At 45.7% G+C, this 24,784-nt stretch overlaps 1 protein-coding gene across 9 annotated transcripts in view; it reads right to left on the bottom strand.

Annotated features, from left to right (window-relative positions):
* The window catches only part of Prp40 (pre-mRNA processing factor 40), a 209,078-nt gene that overhangs the window by 107,270 nt on the left and 77,024 nt on the right, over positions 1-24,784 (bottom strand). For all 9 annotated transcript variants that reach the window (XM_045746697.2, XM_069329762.1, XM_069329781.1 and 6 more), the window contains 2 exons: positions 18,181-18,291; positions 15,401-15,541 (listed from right to left, as the gene is read on the bottom strand). In XM_045746697.2, the coding sequence (XP_045602653.1) occupies positions 15,401-15,541; positions 18,181-18,291 (252 nt within the window). The remainder of the gene's footprint in view (positions 1-15,400; positions 15,542-18,180; positions 18,292-24,784) is intronic.

The following is a 24,784-nucleotide window of genomic DNA, read 5'->3' as shown; positions in this document are numbered from 1 at the left end:
TTATATCAAAATCTCATTTCATTTGTGGTCATTTGTGTGCATGACTGTTAATTTAGACTGCTTCCTGGGATTCTCTCAGCTATAACAGTATTTGCCACATTTTTCCATTTTAGATGCCTTAATAGTTTCGCTAGCCAGGCCCAAATTACCCCAGAATGTAGGCTGCACTTTCCTGATGAGCACACAACCCAATGTTAAATTCATTCACCCACAATGTTTATACTTAATAATAAGCCATTGCAAAATTTTTTGTACGACACAGTTTGCGTTATCCCGTATACTCCGTATTTTGGTTTTATGACGGAATATGGGACATTAGGCAGCGAAAGAGTTAAGTTGAAATCGCCAAGCAAGATGATGATAGGAGGCAGGGTTTGTGAAACTTTCTAACCAGTATTCTATTTTCATACGTTGGTCTTTAAACTGCTGAGGATTTGCATCTGGTGATTTATACCAGGGCAATCACAACATTTAGAATTTTTATTTTGATCATCAGCACTTCCACCATATCGTTTGGGGTGCTTAGCACCTCGGTGCAGATGGGTGTGTCTTTGATGTAAAAGCTGTCCCCACCCTGTAGTCTGTGTTTCCTGTCACATCTGTAAACACTAGTCATGTATTAATATCTCATTCTCATAAGTCCATATTGTGAGTTTCAGTTAATGCTGCAAACATTGCATTTAGGAGACAAGTTATAAAGTCGACTTTCTTTGTTCTGGGTGTTATGATACCTTGTATGTTGGCATATAAGAAAGGTGTTAACATATTTGAGGAAGTACTGAGTATTTTACTTGATGTTACTATCTGTGGTTCTCGTATGGGTGCCTCATTATCTGTCCTCTATAGCATCCTGTCTACCAGTTGATGGTACAGTTTGGACATGTCTTGCATTTTTTTTATCTTTCTGTTACTAAAAATCTACCTGGTATGTATGGGTGTTGCTGTATTTGTGATAGCATTCTTTTGTTTTTGTTTGCTCGGTTAATTTGATATAAAATGCTGGACAATCTCTGTTGAAACATTCTTTCTTGTTTAGTGAATTTTTACAGTTTTGGGTGGAAATATTTGCAATAATCAGAGTGACATGTACCTGTATTTAGAATATTTCTGCAATTTCTTGGATGATTATATTGTATGATTCATTTGTTCTTCCTGGTAGCCCATTTTAATTTACCTCTATATAATGTAGGAAGGTTCCAAGTTCATGCTTTGTTGGATTATCTTGATTGATCTGTAATACACTGTGTTAGCTCTTTGCTTAAAGATTTAGGTTGAGATCTTACCGATTCCTGTTGTTTCTCTGTCACTTCCTTAACAGCTTCTAATAATTTTTCTCTCCGGCTACTTGTGAATGTGTTAGCTGCATATCCTTCCTGCACTTTCCTATATCCTGTGTAACCTCCTCAATCTTTTCTGGTGAATTTCCTTATCTAACTCATCATATTCACTAACATCTGGATTAATTTATCTTCAAAAACAATTTTTAATGCCTTATTTTCTTCCTCCAGGTCTTTTTCCTTAGTTTCTTATCCTTACATAATTTCTTAATTTGGTCTTCCAGAGCTGTAATCTTGTATCTCAAATTTTCATTACTGCTGCTCAAATTTGTAATTTTATCCATGTGACACTTTATGATGTTCTCTATTTTTGCAAACCTGTTGTGAATATCACTCATGCTAATATTTTTCTCATCAATACCACCAAAATTCAGCTCGTTTGGTTTGTCTTTCCACATGCCAGTGGCCATCTTTTTTGTCATCATGTGCTCCACACTATTTCTTTTAACCCTTTAACTGCGCGGCCTATAAATATGGCACCCCCCCCCCCCCAGTGCGCAAGAAATAAATTATCGGGAAAAAATTCTTTTTTGTTTTGAAAGTGTCAAAACCCCTTCCTGTATATGGGTATAGCAACGGAATTTCGAAATTGTACTTACTTTGGCAGCTATGGGGTCCGAAAGGTGGCGCGTGACATCATCATTCCCCATACGCCCGTGCCGTAAGCTCCTGGGGCCGGAGGGGCGCCCGGGGCAGGGCGCGCGAGTTGCCACGAATATATTTTTACAATTTTTTGCGCACATTTCCAAATACAATTTATAACATTTTACATGCCGAACCGATGTATGGTAAACACATACACTGTATTATGTTAGTAGAACATCCGTACTGTCCGTAGACACTGTGTTACGTGCATCACAAAAAGGTACACTTATCCTGCACTTATTTCTAATATATCACGCAGATATATTTATATGTACATTATATATACACACTGTACAGTATCACACACTATATACACACACTCAGTACTCCGCGAGTGTGTGATATGCTGCGAAACAGCCAACGGGGCAGAGTGGCACCTTGCACTCCACGCACCCGGTGCTGATGCATCTATGCTTTTGTGGTCTGCGTGTGGTGTTCCTGCAGACTATGCATGCACGTTTACCCTTCTCCCGTGATGCTGTGGCTGGCATATACTCCAGCATGTGTACCCCGAAGTTCTCATTACCCCGCAGTCTGTCTGGAGTTGTGTGTGGCATTGTTGCTTGCACCCTGCGGGGTACTACGGAGCCCTCCTTGCCATACTTTAGCAGCAGCTGTGACACAACGCTGGCACTGAAGGTACGTATAGACGGTTTCCTGCTGGACTTAACCAGGTACGTATTGAAGCAGTTGAGCACTGCAACATCCATGAGGTGGAAGAAGAACTTTTTCGTCCACTTCACAGACCTGCACACGCACTCCACTCCACTCCACCAAGCATCATGTCACACTTATTGATGAGGCGCATGTTCACGTTATATACTATGACACAGTCCGGCTTGTACATGGGCTTGCGTGTCTGAAAATGGACCTTGCCAAAGTCCAACATGGCACCGGTGTGAATCGTCGTCAGCATATTCACTTCGCGTCTGTCCTTCCACCGCACTGACAGCATATTGTCACACTTGCGCAGCTGGCACTCACCCACGGCTATACCTATATCGAACACTGGCATTTCCTTCCTGAGGAGCTTCACAGTGCCACATATGCTGGTGTTGTGGGCAAGGAGGTATCTGGTCAACAGGGGGGCTGGTGTAATAGTTGTCCGTGAACAGTATAAGCCCCTTGTTCAGCAACGGTTCCATCAGGGTTTTTGCGACACTGCCGGAGAACCCGTGTTCATCTTGAGCTGGCATGTCGACATCTGTACCAGAATACAAGATTATGTCCAGGATGATACCAGTCTCACAACTGCATAGCACGAAAAACTTCAGGCCAAAACGGTGCCGCTTGGAAGGGATGTACTGCTTGAATGCCAGTCTGCCTTTGAACAATACAAGCAACTCGTCGATAACGACATTCTGTCCAGGTACAAAATAATCCCTGAACTTCCCTCGCAGGTCATTGAATAGCTTGCGTACCTTCCACAGTCTGTCGTGTCTGTCCTCATTTGCATTGTTTTCGAAATGCAGGCACCTCAGAATCAACAGGAACCTATCCCGTGACATATACCGGTTGAAGACGGACGATGGAACAAGGCTGTCTTTGTTCCAATAGTTCTGAACGACAACTTTCTCGGAGTGTTTCATCATCATGCATAGTGCGAGAAACACATACATCTCGTCGATTGTTGTATCCTTCCATCGCGTGAGGTGTGAGGCAGGTAATATGCCGCTGTCTATGAGGGTGTGGGTGTATGTGTTTGTCTCGGTCACAAGATGAGTCATGAAGATCGTCAAAATATGCCTGGAAATATTCCATGTCCGCCATATCATCACCGGTATATGGGAATAAAGCTGTTACACCAACGTCGGTATCATCAAATGTTGGATTTGAGGGACAAATGTGGTGCAATCCTCCCACACAAGTACACCAGGGGGTATGGTGTTGGCGCCAACACCACCACGGGCACCAAAACCACGGCTACGTCGTCAGCTGCTGCTGCTGGAGATGCGTGAGGGTATGCTTGTCGCTGAGGCAGATTTCCGTACCGTAGGCCTACCACGAACACCTGATGTAGAGGGCCCACTGTCGTCATGCTGGGAGACACGCTGCCGCCTGCCTCTACGTGTTGCTGAGGCAGCAAAACCCCGCCTGGTACCACCCCCACTGCTAGTACTGGGGTCGTCCACACTACTCGTATCGGAGCCAATGTCCCTGAACCCCGATTCGTCACATGTACTGTCACTGAATAATGAACTAGCATCTGGGGACATCATACATACATGATGGTGGTGATGATAACGGTGTTGACCCAGGGCAGCGAGACAGGCCGGGCGAGGAGTGTGTACTGTACACGCTCGCCACATCATCCACAACTGTTTCCCCCTCACTCATATCAGACCTCTGTGTCAGATCTTTCTCTGGATCATAGTCCAGCTCATCATCCATAGCACCGCCGTTGTACAATATATTGCGAATTTCCTCCTCAGAGAGTCGTTTTCCATGACCGCAGGTCGCTGTGGAACGGGAGCTCGTTGAAGATGCGTCAGACATGATTGCTGCTTGGGAACTGGGGCTCCCCACAGCCGCGGGGCATGCTGGGATTTTTTTTCAAGATGGCGTACGATCACTGGGGCCCCCAGCCATCCATTCCATACCAAAGTCACCGCGCGCCACTTTTAAATTGGACATGAAAAATACAAACACCCGGAGCCGCGTAGCGCACCCCAAGCCTGGGCCTGCAGGCGCATTGCGCAGTTAAAGAGTGAAAAACACTTTCTGCTATTTTTTTTTTTCAACTTTTTCAATTCTGTTTCTTTGCCATATATTTATTCACAATTATGCCCTTTTTCACTGTGATATTGCCATGATATTGTTCAGAAGGAATTACAATCCTATAGAATAAGCTAGATCAGGCAGGTTGTGATGGATATGTGGGCTGCCACTGCCAGTAACAGTCTTACTTGTCAAGTTATCACCAAAAAACCAGTGTTGAATGTAATTAAAAGCCATTTCCTGGGAAGAGCCCCGGAGGCTCCCTGGAGCTATTGAACTGAATTAGCTAATATTAGTATGGGGCTTCATTTATATGGAGTTGTCATGCCTACAGTGGACCACTAGCCAGATCACGGTCCCCTCAGATAGGCACAGGAAGCAATGGCCTATGACACACTCATGTAGGAAAGTATTCATGTCTGCTATCGACCAGGGTTGAGCACCCAGAAAGGTAGGCGCTCCAAAACACACCCCCTCCTGGTAGAAATTGCAACCTGAGACCGAACAGAAGCTAGGAACTCATCCAAAGAAAACAAGCTAACAAGCCTACTGCATGCCAGATATTAAATGCCAGATATTAAATGCCAGATTTTCGAAAAGCTGCTTTTAACCCTTAAGCTGCTAAGGGGTCCTGAGGAGATTTACACCCCTGTGCGCAAGAAAAAACATTCTAAAAAAAATTTTTTTGTCTTCTAAAAATGTTAATTTGTGTTCCCTGAACACGGGAAAATAAAAAAAAAATCGTAGGCGACATATTTTGGCCGCAAGAGGCAGAGGAAGTTTGGCAAAATGTGGGTGTTTACAGAGTAGTCGTCAGAGGCGATCAGGGTCACCCGAGGTGTCAGGTGGGAGTTGCCACAAAGATATTATTACTTAAGTTTCAATGTCCCTGATTGTTTTTTTCTTATTTTTTTTTTTGCAGTAATATTATTCAATAGTGTGTAGTTTGACAGATTTATATAATAAAAGGGTTGAATCATCGCTATACTCAAAAGTATAGTGTGCATATTAGTGATTCAATTATTATGTTCATAAAACAATAAGCAAATAGTTTTGCTGTTATTCCAGTATATACACAGGATATATATACAGTGGCACCTTGACTTATGATTGTCCCTACTTACGATAATTTCGAGTTACGATGTAAATTTCATCGAAAAATGCGACTCGACATCCGATGGTGTTGTCGACTTAAGATATTTGTTGGTACACGTTCGGGTCGACCGAGCGCGTGGTTCCCGGTCACGCGGCTGACCTGCCTCAGTTTATTACAGCTGCCCGCTTAGTGACGATCGCACCTATAAGAAATTTGGCTTTTGTGGTGATTTTTTGCATTTTGAACATTAAAGTAATTATTATATATCACGCCATGAGTCCCAGGAAAGTCAGTGGTAAGGCTCAACATATGAGATCCCATGTAAGGATGACCATAGAGCAGAAACAAGAGATCATTCGTAATTATGAAGATGGTGTGCGGGTTGTTGGACTGGCTGGGCAGTACAACAAATCTCAGTCAACAATATCCACCATACTGGCTAAGAAAAAGGACATTATGGGTGCTAAAGTGATGCATCATTACAGACAAATGTTAAAACGAAGGGAAAAACAAATGTCTCTTGACAAATTTGTAGCGAGACAAACAAGCACTGAACCACAACCAGATCCTAGTGGTATTCAGGCAAAACGTAGGAGAGAGAGTACCCCAGAGAGAACATCACTGCCTGATGTGATAATGGAAGGGGACTCCCCTTCCAAACAGTAACAACTCTCCTCCATCCCCCTCATCACCATCTTCCATACACCATCAAGAGCCCTCCATAAAGGTAAGATAAACTTAGGTTCTGTATTGAAGTTAGAAAAAAAACATTGTATTTAGTATAAAATGTATTTGTATAATGGGAGCCGGTCGGCCGAGCGGACAGCACGCTGGGCACGTGATCTTGTGGTCCCAGGTTCGATCCCGGGCGCCGGCGAGAAACAATGGGCAGAGTTTCCTTCACCCTGATGCCCCTGTTACCTAGTAGTAAATAGGTACCTGGCTGTTAGTCAACTGTCACGGGCTGCTTCCTGGGGGTGGAGGCCTGGTCGAGGACCGGGCCGCGGGGACACTAAAGCCCCGAAATCATCTCAAGATAACCTCAAGATGTTAATATTTTGGAGGGTGAGGAACGGATTAATTCAAATCCCTTTATTTCTTATTGGAAAAATCGCTTTGACTTACGATATTTCGACTTACGATCCGTCTCTGGGAACGGATTAGCATCGTAAGTCGAGGCCCCATTGTATAAGTATCTGCATGTTTTGTTCACCATAACGAACCACTAAGTTGGTATGGTGAGTCAAAAAGCATCGAGGAGTGGCCACCACACAGCAGCTACTGTAGTCACTCGCCGCCACTCCCTCCCTCACCTTACCTCACTCGCCAACATTCCTCCTCCCACCACTGTTTTTACTTTTATTCACTATATACAGACGTTTTATATATAATTATCTACATGTTTTGTTCACCACAACTGTACAACTAAGCTGATATAGTTAGCTCAGGCACTAAGATATGTCGCTACACACACAGTCAGCTGGCAGCTGCCTCCCTCACTGATTCAAGGCCAGACAAACTAAAATTACTCCCGCAACAATACTGTTTGTGGTGTTACAAGATTTTTTACCGTTTTACAAGATTCTTGAGGAAGCTGATGTGAACCCTGTGTAGCCACGGGCCATTTGAATTGTGCCCGGCACCCTATGTCGAGTATATATGCCAAGCACACGGTGGGACATGTTACTCCAGGCGAATATATACGCCAAAAGGTTAACACTATCGTACTCCGTTGCCGCCACCCGTCGTCACTCATTTTTTTCCTGATTCTGAGTGAGTGACCGGCTTGCTTCATGTATTAAAATAGTTGTAAAAAATTAAATCTTTATCCGATCAACTTCTGGGTGGTTTCAAAATGAGCACCTTTACATTGTGCACAATTTGATACCAAAATGAAAGACATAACATGAAAATTGACGTGAGAACACTGGAAAGATATAAATAATTTTGTGGTGATGAGCATCAAAAAGTGTCCAAAAGTTAAAATATTTGTTAAAATTCCATTTATTGTTCTATTATTATGGGACTAGTTTTAAAATATGTCCCTTTATATTGCGAACAATTTGATATCAAAATGAAGGATGTGACGCAAAAATTTATGTCAGAAAGATAATAAATAATTTTGTGGTCCAAATTTTAAAATACTGTAGACACTCGATTATCCGGAAAATGCCCTTATATGGCCAAACTCGTGACCTGATAAAGTTGTCTCAATATCCGGCCAAAATGACCATAGGAGCCGGAAAATCGGGTGTTTGACCGGATAAAAAATCTGGGCCGGTTAACACAATGCCGATGTTGCACTATCCAGACAGCCAGCCCGACACGTAGTGAATTGTCCGGATATGAAAGCCAGGTCACGGGCTGTACCGTATTAGTCCCATACAACTGTGGCTCGAGGCGGTGTATGGTGTAGGAGGGGGTGGGGGTGTGTAGGTCGTGTCGGGTGAGAGGGGAGCGTTGGGAAGGACCCAGACAGAAGAGCAAAAGCCTCTGCGCTGGAGAGGCATGAAGCATGAAGCTTCCCGACCCAACAACCAGAAGCCAAATCCAGCAAGAATAAAGCTTTTGGAAACAATCTTGGACCGAAGGGGCCACCACAAACCAAGAAGAAGAAAGAAAAGAGAGCACCAGGTCCAAAGATCAGGACGGCTCAGGCGGCACATGAACAGGCCAGAGGTGGAAAAAGGTACGGGAAAGCTTGTGAAAGGGAGCCGAAGTGACAATCACCTGGAACGCAAGCTGAAGCAGCTACGCCAGCACCGCAGGATACGAGGCGACAGTATCCGGCATAAGATGCCTGTCATGAAAGAGCAAAGAAAGAAAATGCCACACAACACAATCTCAGACCGAAGACAACCTATGCAGGAAAAGGAAATGGCAAAAAGACTGCCAAGAGACTTCATACTGTTGTTGAGAAGAAGATTGCAAGTGGAAACCATGAGAGAAGCCACCTGGTCATCTTACAGATGGTGATACACTCGCGTCAGAAACTCCAGACATGAAGCGCAGGAGAGTAGAGCAAACCAGCAAGGTACCTCACTGGCCTGAAATGCTGAACGAGGCAGAGCCGCAGAAAATGCACAGGGTTCCGACACCGAGCAAGCAGCACCTAAAACCAAGGCTGGGCTGGCCACCATGGGGCCAGAAGGTGACCCCTCCCCCAATAGGACTCAAGCTGAGCCAGAACCTGAAGCAACAGCTGAACTGGGGGAAAGAGATACAGGAAACCCCACCTCTACCAGTCCCGCCGAAAAGCATTTACCTCGACGGCCTTGCAGTCAGGGAAGGTCACCACAAAGCTGGGGAGACACCACGACCACGCCGATGCGTGGTCCATCTCTGGGGGCCCGAAAGTCCAGCAGAGCCAATTGAATGAGTCAGCGTCATCCGTCTATTCCATGGACAGGGGGATATGAACCACAACAGGCCGTCTGCCAGGACATTTGACACGCTCCTGATATGAACCGCACGAGGAGCATAAACCCCCCGAGAACTCAACAGAAGAATCACTCTAAGTGACCAGCCCCAAAGAGCCACAAACAGCAGTCCCCCCTAGTGGTTCAGGCAATGAATAACTTAAGCACAGTCCGAATGGAGCCTGATCGTAGAGCCGCCAGCGAGCCGAATCCGCCTTAGTGCAAACCATGCTGCCACAAATTTCCACACTGTACTTTGAGCCCGACAGAAGGACGGAGTTCACCGCCCCTGGTCAGCCTGGTGAGCACTAGTCACAAAGTCCCAGCCTAGAGAGGATGCATTCGTTAACACATCGGGGCAGGGCTCCGAAAGGCACCAATGCACCGAACCTCAAAAAAGCCCGAAGAGGAAGTTGGCGACGCAGTAACTGACACAAGGCCCCCGGGAAACGAACTCCGTGATCGTGAGAGCGTCGGAAGGGACGGCCCCGAAGGAATCAGAACAGACAACGCGACCAAACCCAACCCAGTGGGTAAACGATCAAAGCGAAATTCAGACTTCTACACGGCTGTTTGAGCAACAGCTGAGTAACCTGGAATCCTCGATGGTGAGACTACAGCCGGAGCAACACCGACTAAGGGAGAGACAAGGACGCTGTCCGGGAATCCTAGCCACGTACGAACCTGAGATGGAACCAGATGGGACTTCCTCCAGTTCACCAGGAACCCGAACCCGGCAAGATGGGAGAGAACCAAACACCTGGCGAGCAGACACCTGGACTGGCTGGGAACCTATACCAACCAGTCGTCAAGGTAGGCCAAAACCCAAACACTTAGGAGATGCAGACAGGCCACCACTTCCCAGGTAAGACGCATGAAAACGTGAGGTGCCAGATTCAGCCCGAAAGGAAGACAACGAAACCGGTAAGCCTGATGCCCCACCACAAACCTAACCAGTTCCTGAACCCCAGATGAATAGGGAAGTGCCAATACGTGTCCCAGAGGTCCAGACACTATACAAGAACCCGGCTCCAAGAGACGCCAGTCCTGGGACAGAGTGATCATCCAAAAGGAGTGGCAAGAAATCCAGGGGTTCAGACAGGACAAGTCTGCACAGTCCCATTTCGGAACTGGAAACAGATGGGAAACCCACAAGAGGAATGAGGTCATTTCGACCACGCCCGAGTGAACCTACTCTAGGATAACCCGACGAAGTGAAGGGGAAGAAGCATGCCCACCAGCCCAGAGCACCCCAAAGGGAAAGGAGCCACCCAACGCCACCTCAGGCCATAGGACACGACCTGAAATGTCCCCAAATCGAGGGACCAAGAGTGGGCAAACAGAGCCAGACCCTCAGCCCCCAATGTCCTATCAACGGGGCAACCCACGAAAGGGCCGGCAACCCCACCGAGAACTTGACTTGCGCTCAGAGCGAGCACTGTGCCGACCAGATGAAGACGGATCAGGAGCAGGCGCCGGTTCAGAAACTGGCTCCTAAGGTCCACCTCGACCAACAGATACCTGAACCTTGGCATGACCCTTCTGGGAAGCACATGAACGTGCAACCCGGACAATCAACATAACCGAAAGAGGGGGCACAACTAGTGGAAGCCGAATGAAGAAATTGAGTCACAACTGAGATTGTGATTGACTGATGAACTACACCAACAAGGGAAGGACAAAGAGGAGCAGAATGAACCAAGGTCGAACTGACCAAGTCCCCAAAGTCCGGGTCCCTAAAACCAAAACAGGGCAGCCCCAGGGCATTTGAGCAGGCGACCAACCGAGCACGCTGCAGCAACCTAAACCTGGCATGCAACACGCAAGCCGCTTGATACCTAACCTCTGCCGTAGCAGAATGGATAAATTTGGAGCACGAGCGGAGAATAAGTCTCACAAGACTCTGGGTCAACCGTGTCATTGACTCCCACAAAGCAAGAAGGGGCTCAGAGGACATGACCATAAGTCAACCTAAGCCCCAATGGGGGTTTTCAGGGCCTGCAGGGAGATGTATCCCTATGGGAAGCCTAGGCACTGGAGCTGCCGAAGCTGGTTGTAACCCCATATGTATCTGGGCAAACTGGCCCCTATGAGGTGACCAACCTCGTAGGCCTAGAAAAGGACTGCCCTGTTGGAAATAACCAACAGTTTTCATACATCCTTTGTATTTTTATACAACAATTTTTGTATTAACCACAAGTAGTTACTAAAATTGACTAACTTGTAAAATTAACCATATTCATGATTTTATAAAGCACAATATTCTGCCAAATCCTTCCTACTGCGTGTTTCGATAAGCAGCCACAGGAATATTTCCATATATTGTTGGATTTAAACAGAGTCCAGTTTATTACTCCCTTTATTAACCCCTTCACTGCATACCTGATATTGGCAAAAACTTCATAGTGCAATTGTTAAGACACATTTTTGTTGTTTTTATAAGTGTTCAAGTATAGTTAATATCAAAATGTTTCCAAACACAACTATTTTAATTTCAAAACACAAAGTGATAAAAACATTTAAAAAAACATTAAAATATAGCCTAATTAAAAAAAAAAAACGGGCAACTCTCAAAACAGCATTTGTCGTTTTGTGCAGTGCAGTAATTACCTAAGTGTAGTTACAGGATGAGAGCTACGCTCGTGGTGTCACGTCTTCCCAGTACTCTTTGTCATATAACGCTTTGAAACTACTGACGGTCTTGGCCTCCACCACCTTCTCCCCTAACTTGTTCCAACTGTCTACCACTCTGTTTGCGAAAGTGAATTTTCTTATATTTCTTCGGCATCTGTGTTTAGCTAGTTTATATCTGTGACCTCTTGTTCTTAAAGTTCCAGGTCTCAGGAAATCTTCCCTATCGATTTCATCAATTCCTGTTACTATTTTGTATGTAGTGATCATATCACCTCTTTTTCTTCTGTCTTCTAGTTTTGGCATATTTAATGCCTCTAATCTCTCCTCGTAGCTCTTGCCCTTCAGTTCTGGGGAATCACTTAGTATCATGTCTTTGCACCTTTTCCAGTTTGTTGATGTGCTTCTTAAGATATGGGTACCACACCCATATTATCACCCATACAGTGGTTAAGGATAATTGCTTACTAACAAGTTTATTTATGTAGCACATTACTGCTTACTGAAACTCGCTTATTTAGTTAAAATTAAACACTCCAATGGAAATTATTAAAAGGGTAAAATAATTCCCTCTTATATTCCTCTCATTTGTTTATGCAACTTTAATAAACTGACTTATGTTGCGAAAGGTTATATTACAAAATGAAAAATTTAATTGTGACAGATAGTCACAACCTCTTCCTTTCCTAATTAACTTTGAAATATAAATTAATTTACGCTCGAGGTACCTACCGAGAGCCGCGCATGCGCAATCGGGGAAAGGAAGGAGACTTGACGCCATTACCAGCGTACAAAGAATTATTGTGTTGCAGAGCTCCCACTAAACGACTCAGATTTACGTCACCCTTGCATCAGCGGGTGCCAGAGTTCGCGGAGGTCTTCATCTGCATTCAACACAAGTTCCGGCGAGCATAATTTCTTTATTGTCCTACTGATATTTGTTAAAAAGTGCACTTTATTAAAAAAATTTATGTAGGTTGCTCGTACGTTAAGCCACGCGATAACAACATATCACATGTTAGTTTCATTTAATTCTAGGTTTCCACTTTCAATCAGAAATACTGGCATATTAATTCTAGCCTAGACAACTTGTACATTTAACCTTGTTTTCAGCTGGAGTATTAGCGGGGAGAGGAGAAGAATAATGTATCATTCCATGTGCAGGCCTGGACAGCGTGTTGCAACAAGTGCGCCCTCGTGACCGCCCAAAATATTTTACTATCAAATCCACGAAACAGCTAAGCTCAACTTACATTTATAGTACTGTAGTATTTTTGTAGAGTACTAACAGTTAAACACATGAATAATTTCTATTGAAATTGTCATTTATTATCCTTCATGTTTGACTTATATTATTTACTAATCCCATTTCATATCTTGAGTCTATGATTATATACTTATATACTATAATATGAGTTTACATTTACATTTCTTTCTAACAAAAGAACCAGCGTTAGATTATTGGTGCTAGGACGTGTTTGTATCTTAGCGCTCGTACCCTCCAATTTGTGAAAGATAATTTGACTCCTATTTCATTATAAATTACAGGCTCATTAAGATCCATAGGACACTAGTTCTTGGTAGCAATATCAAACTTTTGATACTTATATCAATATCAAACTCATTTTTGTTTTCCACTTTTTCTCAAAAGGTGGTGGTCCTTCGTAGCTATGAAAGTTTTTAATTATTAAAATCTATATTGGTTCTCAGAGCCCAAGCATTTGAATATTGGAGTCAGATTTTCCCACATGCCCTACTAACCTAGGGATCACCTAATAGGAACCCTGCAAGCCTCCCAATGGGCAAAGTAAACTTAAAGTAGGAAAGAGAACCCAGAGGAAGAACCATAACCCCAGGGGACCAGAAAGAGGCCCGGCTGCTGCAATTATGCCAGCTGGGTAGCACAGTGCACCCCAACCAGGAACAAACCACTCCCTACCCATGGCCAAACAAAAGTACCGAGGCCTAAGCTGACCCCAAGGGCGAGACAGAGGCTAAGCAGCCGCTGCCCCTACGGGAATGGGGACCTCAAAGACCCAGAGAAGGTAACTCTGAACCCCAAGGGGTGTACTCACATGACGCTAAGGCAAGGGACTCCTAAGCGCCTGCAGCCATTGGTATGAACTCCTGGGCCACCTCTAACGCACAGCAGGAACACCAGCAGGGTGAAGCCAATCAGGCAACCAAGACCAGAGCAGACTTCCAACCCGTTTAGTTTCAGCCAACAAACTGACGGCCTGGCTGCTGGCTTGGTGGTTTCTATCCCTTCTGGCTGATGAGGTTATCTTGAGGTTATCTCAAGATGATTTTGGGGCTTAGCGTACTCACGGCCCGGTCCTCGACCAGGCCTCTTTTTTTTTTTTTTTTTTTGCTACATACCTCCAGGAAGCAGTCCCATAGCAACTGTATAACTCCCAGGTACCTATTTACTGCTAGGTAACAGGGGCACCAGAGTGAAAGAAACTCTGCCCATTTGTTTTCGCCTCCACCGGGGATCGAACCCGGAACCTCAGGACTACGAATCGGAAGCGCTGTCCACTCAGCTGTCAGGGCCCCCTGAGGCGACGGGGTTGCTGGGGGGAGAGGGAAGGTTGGGGGGGAGGGGGCTCCCCCACAGAAAACCAGCATCGAATGTAATGAAACTCCATTTTCTAGGGTGAGCCCCAGAGGCTCCTTGGCACTCTCCCTTTTCCCAGTTGGCGAATTTTGTTTCCGTTTTTCAGTTTCCAAACTGACGGTCCAGCTGCCGGCACAGTGGGCTTGGACCCCCTCTTCCCCTCCCAGGAAGGTTGGCCCGAACAAGCGGTGTGATGACGTGTTATCTTGAGGTTATCTTGAGATGATTTCGGGGCTTTAGTGTCCCCGCGGCCCGGTCCTCGACCAGGCCTCCACCCCCAGGAAGCAGCCCGTGACAGCTGACTAACTCCCAGGTACCTATTTACTGCTAGGTAACAGGGGCATTCAGGGTGAAAGAAACTTTGCCCATTTGTTTCTGCCTCGTGCGGGAATCGAACCCGTGCCACAGAATTACGAGTCCTGCGCGCTATCCACCAGGTTACGAGGCCCCCCTCGTAACCTTGTTGTGTTGTTGCTTGTTAGCTTGTTTTTCTTTGTGAGAGTTTCTAGCCTTTGTTCGGTCTCAGGTTGCAATTTCTACCAGGAGGGGTCTGTTTTGGAGCGCCTACCTTTCTAGGTGCTCAACCCTGGTCGATAGCAGACATGAATACTTTCCTACATAGGAGTGTCATAGACCATTGCTCCCTGCGCCTCTCAGAGGGGACCGTGTTCTGGTTAGTGGTCCCAAGTAAGCATGACAACTCCATATGACTGAAGCCTCGTACTAATATTAGCTAATATCAGTTCAATAGCTCCAGGAAGCCGATGAGGCTCCCCCACAGAAAAGTCAGATCCCTGGCCAGGTTGTAGGAGTAGAACTCCCACAGTTACAGATAAATCATAGGTAAACCCACAGGTAATTATTTTTGGAGTGTTGTCAACAAGAGAATTATATGAACAACATATTTAAAGGCAAAATAACTTAAATAATTATTTACCGAGCGACTGCGACCCTTCTTCTTTTTGCTTTTCTTTTTGCGAGACCTGCGACGTTCATCATCGGAATCATCGGAATAACTTTTGGAGCGGGAACGTGAACGCCGCGATCTACGCTTGTGGTGACCATCATCACTGTCAGACTGTAAGTAAAGACCAAAATATTATCAATTAACCTAGTACAGAGCACCACTTGGTTTCCGAACTTCAGTTATCCGAAACTTCCAGTTTCCCGATTGGGGTTGGGGAGTCATGCTACCCGAACAAAGTTCGGGTAGGAAGGGGTCCGCCAAGCGTCACGCCGGTTTGTTGTGGTGGGTGGGAGATGGTCCAGTTTGCCCGCTGTGACTTCACAGATTCACGGCCTATTATTCCTATTATTTTGAATTGCCATAAGGCTGGAATGTTCATTCTGTGCTTTTGTTTTACATATCTGCACAATCAAGAAACATCTGTGCACCATGTTGGCTCCAAATGCACGCATTGCGTCAGTGATGGTTGACTGGTGGGTGGATGGACGATGGAGCTCAGGTGGGAGGCAGTATGAATGAGGGGGGGGGGAGAATCAGTGAGAGAGGGGGAGAGAGAGATGCTAGGAGGGAGGGGGAGGTAGGGAAAGATGCTAGGAGGTAGGCAGGAAGGGATGGAAGTAGTGAGAATTAGGGAGGGAAAGGCAGGCTGGCAGGCACAGGCTGGCAGGCACAGGCAGGCAGGCACAGGCAGGCAGGCAGGCAGGCAGGCGCAGCAGGGAGTGAGTGGTAGTCACGCGGTTGAACCGCGTGACCTTGAGAGATGGGATGTAGGGGGGCGGGTGGTTTGTTGGTGGTGGGGGTGAGACCGGCTCATTCCCGAAGATAAGCCTAACACACACTACCCGTTAGCATGATGGCAGGGAGGGAGGCAGGCTGGCTGGAAAGGAAGCAGGCTTGCAGGCTGGGAAGGAGGCAGGCAGGCATGCTGGGAAGGAGGCAGGCAGGCAGGCAGGCTTGCAGGCTGGGAAGGAGGCAGGCAGGCAGGCAGGCTTGCAGGCTGGGAAGGAGGCAGGCAGGCAGGCAGGCTTGCAGGCTGAGAAGGAGGCAGGCTTGCAGGCTGGGAAGGAGGCAGGCTTGCAGGCTGGGAAGGAGGCAGGCAGGCAGGCAGGCAGGCTTGCAGGCTGGGAAGGAGGCAGGCAGGCAGGCAGGCAGGCTTGCAGGCTGGGAAGGAGGCAGGCAAGCAGGCTTGCAGGCTGGGAAGGAGGCAGGCAGGCAGGCTTGCAGGCTGGGAAGGAGGCAGGCAGGCTTGCAGGCTGGGAAGGAGGCAGGCAGGCTTGCAGGCTGGGAAGGAGGCAGGCAGGCTTGCAGGCTGGGAAGGAGGCAGGCAGGCAGGCAGGCTTGCAGGCTGGGAAGGAGGCAGGCAGGCAGGCAGGCAGGCTTGCAGGCTGGGAAGGAGGCAGGCAGGCTTGCAGGCTGGGAAGGAGGCAGGCAGGCTTGCAGGCTGGGAAGGAGGCAGGCAGGCAGGCAGGCTTGCAGGCTGGGAAGGAGGCAGGCAGGCAGGCAGGCTTGCAGGCTGGGATGGAGGCAGGCAGGCTCTCAGGCTGGGAAGGAGGCAGGCAGGCAGGCAGGCTTGCAGGCTGGGAAGGAGGCAGGCAGGCAGGCAGGCTTGCAGGCTGGGAAGGAGGCAGGCAGGCAGGCAGGCTTGCAGGCTGGGAAGGAGGCAGGCAGGCAGGCTTGCAGGCTGGGAAGGAGGCAGGCAGGCTTGCAGGCTGGGAAGGAGGCAGGCAGGCTTGCAGGCTGGGAAGGAGGCAGGCAGGCTTGCAGGCTGGGAAGGAGGCAGGCAGGCAGGTTTGCAGGCTGGGAAGGAGGCAGGCAGGCAGGCAGGCAGGCTTGCAGGCTGGGAAGGAGGCAGGCAGGCAGGAAGCGATATATGGGTGTTGAAGTGAACCATGAACCACGTGACCTTTGAGTGTGTGTGTGTGTGTATGGGTTTGGGGTGGGGGGAGAGGGGGAGGTGTATCGGTGGAGGGGGAGGGACCGGCTGACTCCGTAAGCCTAACCACACTCCACAGACCTGTGACCCAGATTTGTTTCTTAAATGTACAGTACATCATCGTATATTTTAGGCAGGATGTGCCTGCAGGCTGGCAGGAAACATCCAGAGGATGTTTGCCAGACGTCTTAATAATCAGTTAGGAACAATTAAGGACTTTTATAAAGCGGATCAGGACTTCACTTATTGGTGAGTACAAACAAAACACAGTCGCATTTACGCTATGAACCTGTCGATTTTTTTTCCCTAGAGTTTTTCGTGAATTTTTTCGGAAAAATTTCTTTTTACATTTCTAGTTTATTTTTTCCCCTCTATTTCTCGTATACGAACTTACATGTTAACCGACGGGTCTCGTCCCCAAGGGGTTCGGAAACCAAGTGGTGCTCTGTACAGTGCAATTAAAAAAAAATGCAGTATACTCATTCACATACAGTATACATAAGATACGAGATGACTGAGTAGGCATAATGCTGCCCAAAATGTCATTCACCTATATTTAAACTTAGTTTCATAATAGTGAATTATAGTTAATCTATCTGACCCCACTCACAGAGTTTTTCATTATATACAAATTATGAATATATCTAGCAAGAACATAGCCAGCAAATTTTCTACCAAATTGTCATTGGATATGAATACCTCCTATTCTGCCATTCAAAAACTACACAAATAACTTGCTGTAATTCAAACTGAGGCAAGGCTGGGTGTAAAACATGGCTACAGAGTTAAAGTGTAAAAATTACAAATACATAATTACCGAGTAAGAGTGGGAACGTGATCGAGACTTTTTCCTATCTTTTTTCTTGCTTTTCTTTTTGTTGCGAGAGTGATGATGACCACACGCCTCCTCCAGGTGCTGTTGATATTCCTAACAAAAAAAAAAAAAAATCAAGCTTAGGGAAAGTATACAGTACTAGTTATTATACTTGTAATTACATTTTAAGTGTACAATGTGAAAATATTAGTAGACTATCTTGAGGTTATCTTGAGATGATTTCGGGGCTTTAGTGTCCCCGCGGCCCGGTCCTCGACCAGGCCTCCACCCCCAGGAAGCAGCCCGTGACAGCTGACTAACACCCAGGTACCTATTTTACTGCTATGTAACAGGGGCATAGGGTGAAACTCTGCCCATTGTTTCTCGCCGGCGCCCGGGATCGAACCCAGGACCACAGGATCACAAGTCCACCGTGCTGTCCGATCAGTCGACCCCGGTCGACTAGGGGAGAGAGTCACAATAAAATTAAGGCCAACAATTATGTTCAAGTGTGCCACTAAGAACTAATGTGCCACTCAGAAGGGTAACAGCATAACACAGCAAAAATGACAAAGGTATGTAAAGGGAAGAATTTTTTCAAGCTATAAAAATAAGAAAATTATGTTTCTGCTCAGGAAAATCAAAGCTAACATATGTAGAGTATACACAGTATACAGAAAATATAGTTCATTATATATACACAATGTGTACTGTATACTGAAATCTAAACTATGAATATGGCTACATGAAAAGCACCCAGCAGTGAATGTAATCAATTGCCTCTTTCTGGTGGGTCCTCAGTGGCTTTGTTGCAAACAACCTGGACAGTTCCTAACAATTCTATCACACCAGGCTATATTTGGCCTCTGTGCCAAAACCAGGCCTACTACAGAGGCAGGGAATGAAGGATGCTAGATCACCGAGACAAGTAAGACCATCAGCAGGGGAGAGTGAAACAAAATAGACAAAAGCAAGGAAGATGAAAAACCGGCATTGAATGTAATAAAACTTCCCTTTCCAGATATACCCTGGTGGCCCCCTGAAGCCATCACACTGAGATGGTTCTCATGTACTGTACTAGGTCACATCAACTGCAGAAGAGCCCTGTTTCATGAGGTTCTGACAAGAACCATAACCTTACCCACTCACAGGAGGAGAGAAAGCAGGTTAATTAAACTCTGCCAACCCACAGAGAAAGCATCCAGAAAATCTGCAAACTGCTACTGGCTTCAAAGAGATCTAAGTCAAACTACCAAACAAACTTCCACAACAATGTAAACAAACGACTGAATCTCTCAAAACTAGAGTGAGCTCATCAGCTCTACCCGGCCCCCTGCCTCTTGGGGAAGAGATGGCCCAATCCCCTCCAACCTTCCACATAAATTCTGGAACAGATGTGCAGATAACACCCACCAACCGATGACTTAGAAGCGAGGGAGGGACTCGGGAAGCCACTTGGCCTCATCCAGAAGTTTCATTATATTCAATGCTGATTATCTGGAAGAGCCTCTTGTGGCTTCCTGAAGCTAACAGCCAATAGAAAACAGAAAAGAAGGGACTTACAAGGGAGGAGAGACAACAGACAATCAAGAAGAGATGGCTGGTCGAGAGATATGACAACAAACAACATAGGCATGACGAGGTTCAGAGACTTTAACACTTTAGTGCGCGCGGCACTCGTGAAAAAAAAAAAAGCGCCTTGTGCGCGCGCCGTTCTGGGCGCTCAAGCGTAAACACAAAAAAGTATATAATCTTTTCACGCTCCTAACATCAATTCTCGAGCTACGTTTTTCATTTTGGTATCAATGCGTTGGCAATAAAATTCTCTACAAGATCATATGCATAAAAAAGTCACCAAAGCATTTGCTATCCCACCACGAAGTAAATAAACACGAAGATGACTCGCCGTGACACCCAAACAGGAAGTAAATGTTCATACTCTTTCGTTTGTTGCCAGCCTCACAGTCATCCTACAGCGCTTATTTTGATATCACTGAACTTGCAATAAAATTCCCCACCCAGACATATGCCTATCAATGTCTAATTATGTTCCGCACGAGTGTGGGAACTGGGCGAAGCGTTAGCCGTGATTTCAGCAGCGACGACACTGTTGTGATGCAGCGCTTTGAAAGTTTATACTTATTTCACTGTCCTGACATTATTTCTCGAGCTACGTATTTCATTTTTATAGCAATGTGTTCGCAATAGAAAGTTTTATATATAACAATAGAAAGTTCTATAAGAACATGGGTAGAATTGGCCAACAGAGCGTCAAATAAATTTGCGGCGAATAAAATCTTACACATGTTTGTACCCGTGAGCGTAAAAAGTTTTTACTTTGCTCATGTTTTTTCAAGTTTATACTTGTTTCACACCGTTTTTTTTTGTTTGTAAAGTGTTCGGAATAAAATTCTCTACACAGACATATGCATATAAATGTAGAATCATGATCGTCGCCAACACAAGAGTGTGTGGAGTGCGCGATTACCCTCGTTGTGTCACCAACTCAATAGTCTCTCCTCTAAGTTACAATACATTGCCGTTTTCTCAAATAGGCACTGTGCCTATTAGAGAAAACAAAAATTTAATGGCAAACATATTCATACAAACCCCAAGTCGATCGAGTAGTAAATACCCACTATAACACGGTCCGTAAATTTACGTCGTGATCCGACAAGCGCTTATCTAAACCGCCCGTAATTCCAAGTGGAAACTCCAGGAAAGTGTTAACTAAATACTGTACCACCAAGACCCTGTATGACAGCCAAAACCCCCATGCTTGACTATCAGCCCAGGACACGTTGGCTAAGACTGCTGCGAGAGGAGCAAGCTTGTAAACATCATGGGCACAAGGGTTGATTGCAGGCTGACTAGATTTAACCACTGTGTTAACCAAACCACACACTAGAAAGTGAAGGGACGACAACGTTTCGGTCCATCCTGGACCATTCTCAAGTAGATTCACAATCAACTTGAAAATGGTCCAGGATGGACCGAAACATCGTCATCCCTTCACTTTCTAGTGTGTGGTTTGGTCAACATATTTCAGCCACGTTATTGTGACTCTTCGTCTGCTTAACCACTGTATTGCACACACCATGATATCATGAGGAAAGGGGATGTACACACCAGCATATCACATTTGTTAGTATATCATAAGATTCAAAACTTGTGCATTTAAGGTTGGGTAGCAGATGGAGGCCTCAGACCACCACTAAGTCTCTACCATTTTGTAAAAATTCCCAGCATGCACCACAGCCGCCTTGAGGCTCAGTTTCGAGTCAGCAACCATAGCAAATGCAACTTGATCATGGTCTCCCATGGGTTGCATTGATCAAAAACCAGTCTGAAAATTAAATTCAAGACATACTATTTAATGTGGACCATATTAGTGATACTGACGATTAAAACCCCAATAAACACCAAACACAACTATCAGAGTGATACTGACATTGAAGACGAGGATAAAAGGGAGAGTGAACAGTACACAGACCTTGCCTGCCCTGTTGCGTTATCCCAGGTCAACATCCCTGCCATAATCACCACTATCTGTGCCATCTGCTGTTTCTGAACAGCATGATAACGTAGAAGACGTAGTCTTTTCTGGTCTTAGTGACAATGGTTCTGATACAAGTAGCATAGATGAACAGTGTGTTAGCAGCTCTTGTGGTGGTACAATCTTATGGAAGATTGTGACAATTTTACACCAGAAATACCAACTTTCGATGCTATGGCTATTGGTGTTAGAGATCGTATACTGATTGATGACAATATGAGGTAAGGTAATTATCAGCAGAAAGCATAAGGCCATTATGACTATACAACACATGAAGGGATGATGATAACTTGGGATAGGATGAAGGAAAGGAATGGTGTCCGACCACGTGGTTGGTCAGGGATTGAATGCCGACCTGCAAGAAGCAAGACCGGCGCTCCACTATCGATTGGTTGGGTGGTGACAATTTGAGTGAAAGTGAATATTTATAGCTTATTTTGATTGAGCAATTAAGGCTGCTTATTTTGATGAGCCGTACATGAAACATCTCGACAAAACGAACTGCTACACAGAGCAACTTATTACATCTAGCTTATTACCAGCTTCACGTACAGCATGTTACATTGGAAAGAGACAACTGTGGCTGAAATGTATGTTTCTTGCACTGTGTATGATAATGAAACATGCTGTGAAACACATCTTACAGGATTATTGGAACAAAGACAATGTTGTTTCAACCCCAGATTTTTATAAGTACATGTCACAAGACAAGTTTCTGCTGCTTCTAAGGTACCTACACTTTGAAAACAATGCTAATGTGGATCAAAATGATAAGACTGTGGAAAGTGAGAAAAGTGTTCAGTGATATGAGAGGAAATTTCTGAGACTTGTTTGTACCAGTCCAGAATGTAGGGAATGACGAGTCACTCGTACTTTTCAAGGGACGTCTTACTTTATATAGTATATCCCATTGAAACTGCACAGGTTTGGACTAAAATTCTTTGTGTTGTGTGATTGTGAAACCAGGAGAGAGATCTATTTGATATTTAATTCTGGTACAGATGTAGATATACCTGCTCAAGATCCTCACGGGTTTTCTGGCTATGTGGTCAAGACCTCATGAAACCACTGGTTAACAAGGGATACATTCTGTAAATTGACAATTATTATACAAGCCCCTTGCTAACTATGTTCCTGCATATTAACTGAGAAAAAGCACAACGAATTTATCAGTGTGCTGGAAAGATAGATGTGAAGTGCATATATGTTGTCAACTATTTACACTGGTGAAATAGTAACGAGTGGCAAAGTGAAATTTGCAACACAAGGAAAACTGTATAAACCAGATAGTGTCATGGACTATAATAAAAACATTATAGTCCATGACAGTATAGAGTATGACAGATAAATGTGACATGATGGTTGGTGCTGTCGAGTGTGCTCGAAAAAGTAAAATGACCCAAGAAATAGTTTTTCACCTTGTGGACCTAACAGTGCTGAACTGTTATAACATGTATTTCATGAAATCAGGCAAGAAATTGCCAATCCATAATTTTAGTCTTGCTCTTTTGTTACTTGTGAAGTTTGGCCATGAACGCAGTGTTGTGACGAAGGTTTATGTGCCAACAATGCTTCACACTCCTCCCAACAAACTGGCTTGCAAAGATGCTCTTGCGCTACACATGATTAGTTACATACCAAGTAAAGGAAAATTTACAAAAGATGTGCATGAATGCGTTGTTTGCAAGCACACAGAACGAAGAGATAAGTGAAAATCTGCTAGTTTGCCTTACCTCCATCCCCCCTCATTTGGAGGGGGGAGGGAGGCATACTGGATCAGGTGGCCCGCCCCACCTTCAGCTCTTGATCGATGCATGCTGTTGTCGCCACGTCGCTCTGGCTCCACTCTCTCATTATTCGAGTGGTGTTTTGCCTTTGAAGCTGGCTTTTACACAAGTGTTTTGCATAAGCCAGGGGTTTAGTGTATGTAGAGCTACATGAGCTCAGGGTTTTCTTACCTGTGCATTCTCTTTACTACTACCCTTCCGCGGTCAGGGCTGGCTTTCTTGGGGCATTCGGGATACACTACCTTCAGGAGGCCTCCTCGCTTGGGGTGGTCCTCATCTTTAAGGTAAGCTGGTGGTCTGTGTTTGTCTGTCTTCCTTGGGGTTGGGCATCTTTTTTTCTAGTGGGATGCCCTGGGAGTTGCATGACTAGTTATTCAAATAACACATAGGCACGCTGACATTCTCCTTGGTTGGTTGTTCACTGCAGTTTGATCTTGGAGGCATGGGGTTTTTTGAGGTTTAGTTTCATTTTTGCCTTGCCCATTCTCTGCTTGGGGGTTCTGCCTTTTGCCTTATTAGGCATGCCTAGGGTGTATGCGGCTGAACCCCTTTGCTGCCCCCCTTTAGCGATTTGACTTCGGGTAGCCAGGGTTGCTCGTTATCAGCAGGGGTTAACAGCATAGCATTCCCAGTGCTTGGGCTTCCTGCAGGGCTCATTCACCCTGCAGGCTCTGGAAATCCCCTACGAGCTCAGATGTACTATGGATAACTCTACTGATCTCACCCTCACCTTGTGCAATTCTGAGGGTTGTACATCACCTGTGCCATCTATTGACGTTCACACGTTCTGCCACCGCCATGCTGCTTGTTGGGTCGATGACACCTAAGACCCTGAGTCATGTGGGACTTGTTCTCCCCATGTGCTCCAGCTTACCCACTCCTCTCTTGAAGTTCAAGAGGTTTCTCTGAAACCCCACCTTTTCTGTAGGTTTTTGCCAATGTATCGTGGGCTGATATTTGGGTGTAGAATTTTTGGAGGTCAAATAGGGTATTGGCGGCCAAGTATCTCATGAACGTTCCCAGTTCTTAATGGCCTTGTGTAGCCCTGGGTCGTGTGTTGAGGCCGTTTGTCTCTTCTATGTGCTGATACATGTGGTCCTTCCTCCTCCCTGGTAAGTGCCCTTCCTTTTTATTATGTGGGTAGTTAGCTTCAGGGAGCCACAAGGGGCTTCCTCCAGAAAACCAGTGTTGAATGTGATGAATAAGCAATTTCTGGGTAAGCGCCGGTGGCTCCCTGACACCCTCCCTCTCCCAGGGCACCGGG

This window comes from Procambarus clarkii, chromosome 3 (assembly GCF_040958095.1).
Source record: "Procambarus clarkii isolate CNS0578487 chromosome 3, FALCON_Pclarkii_2.0, whole genome shotgun sequence".
Lineage (NCBI taxonomy): Eukaryota > Metazoa > Arthropoda > Malacostraca > Decapoda > Cambaridae > Procambarus > Procambarus clarkii.
Note: the sequence above shows the minus strand (reverse complement) of the source record. Positions and strands in the feature narration are given on the sequence as shown.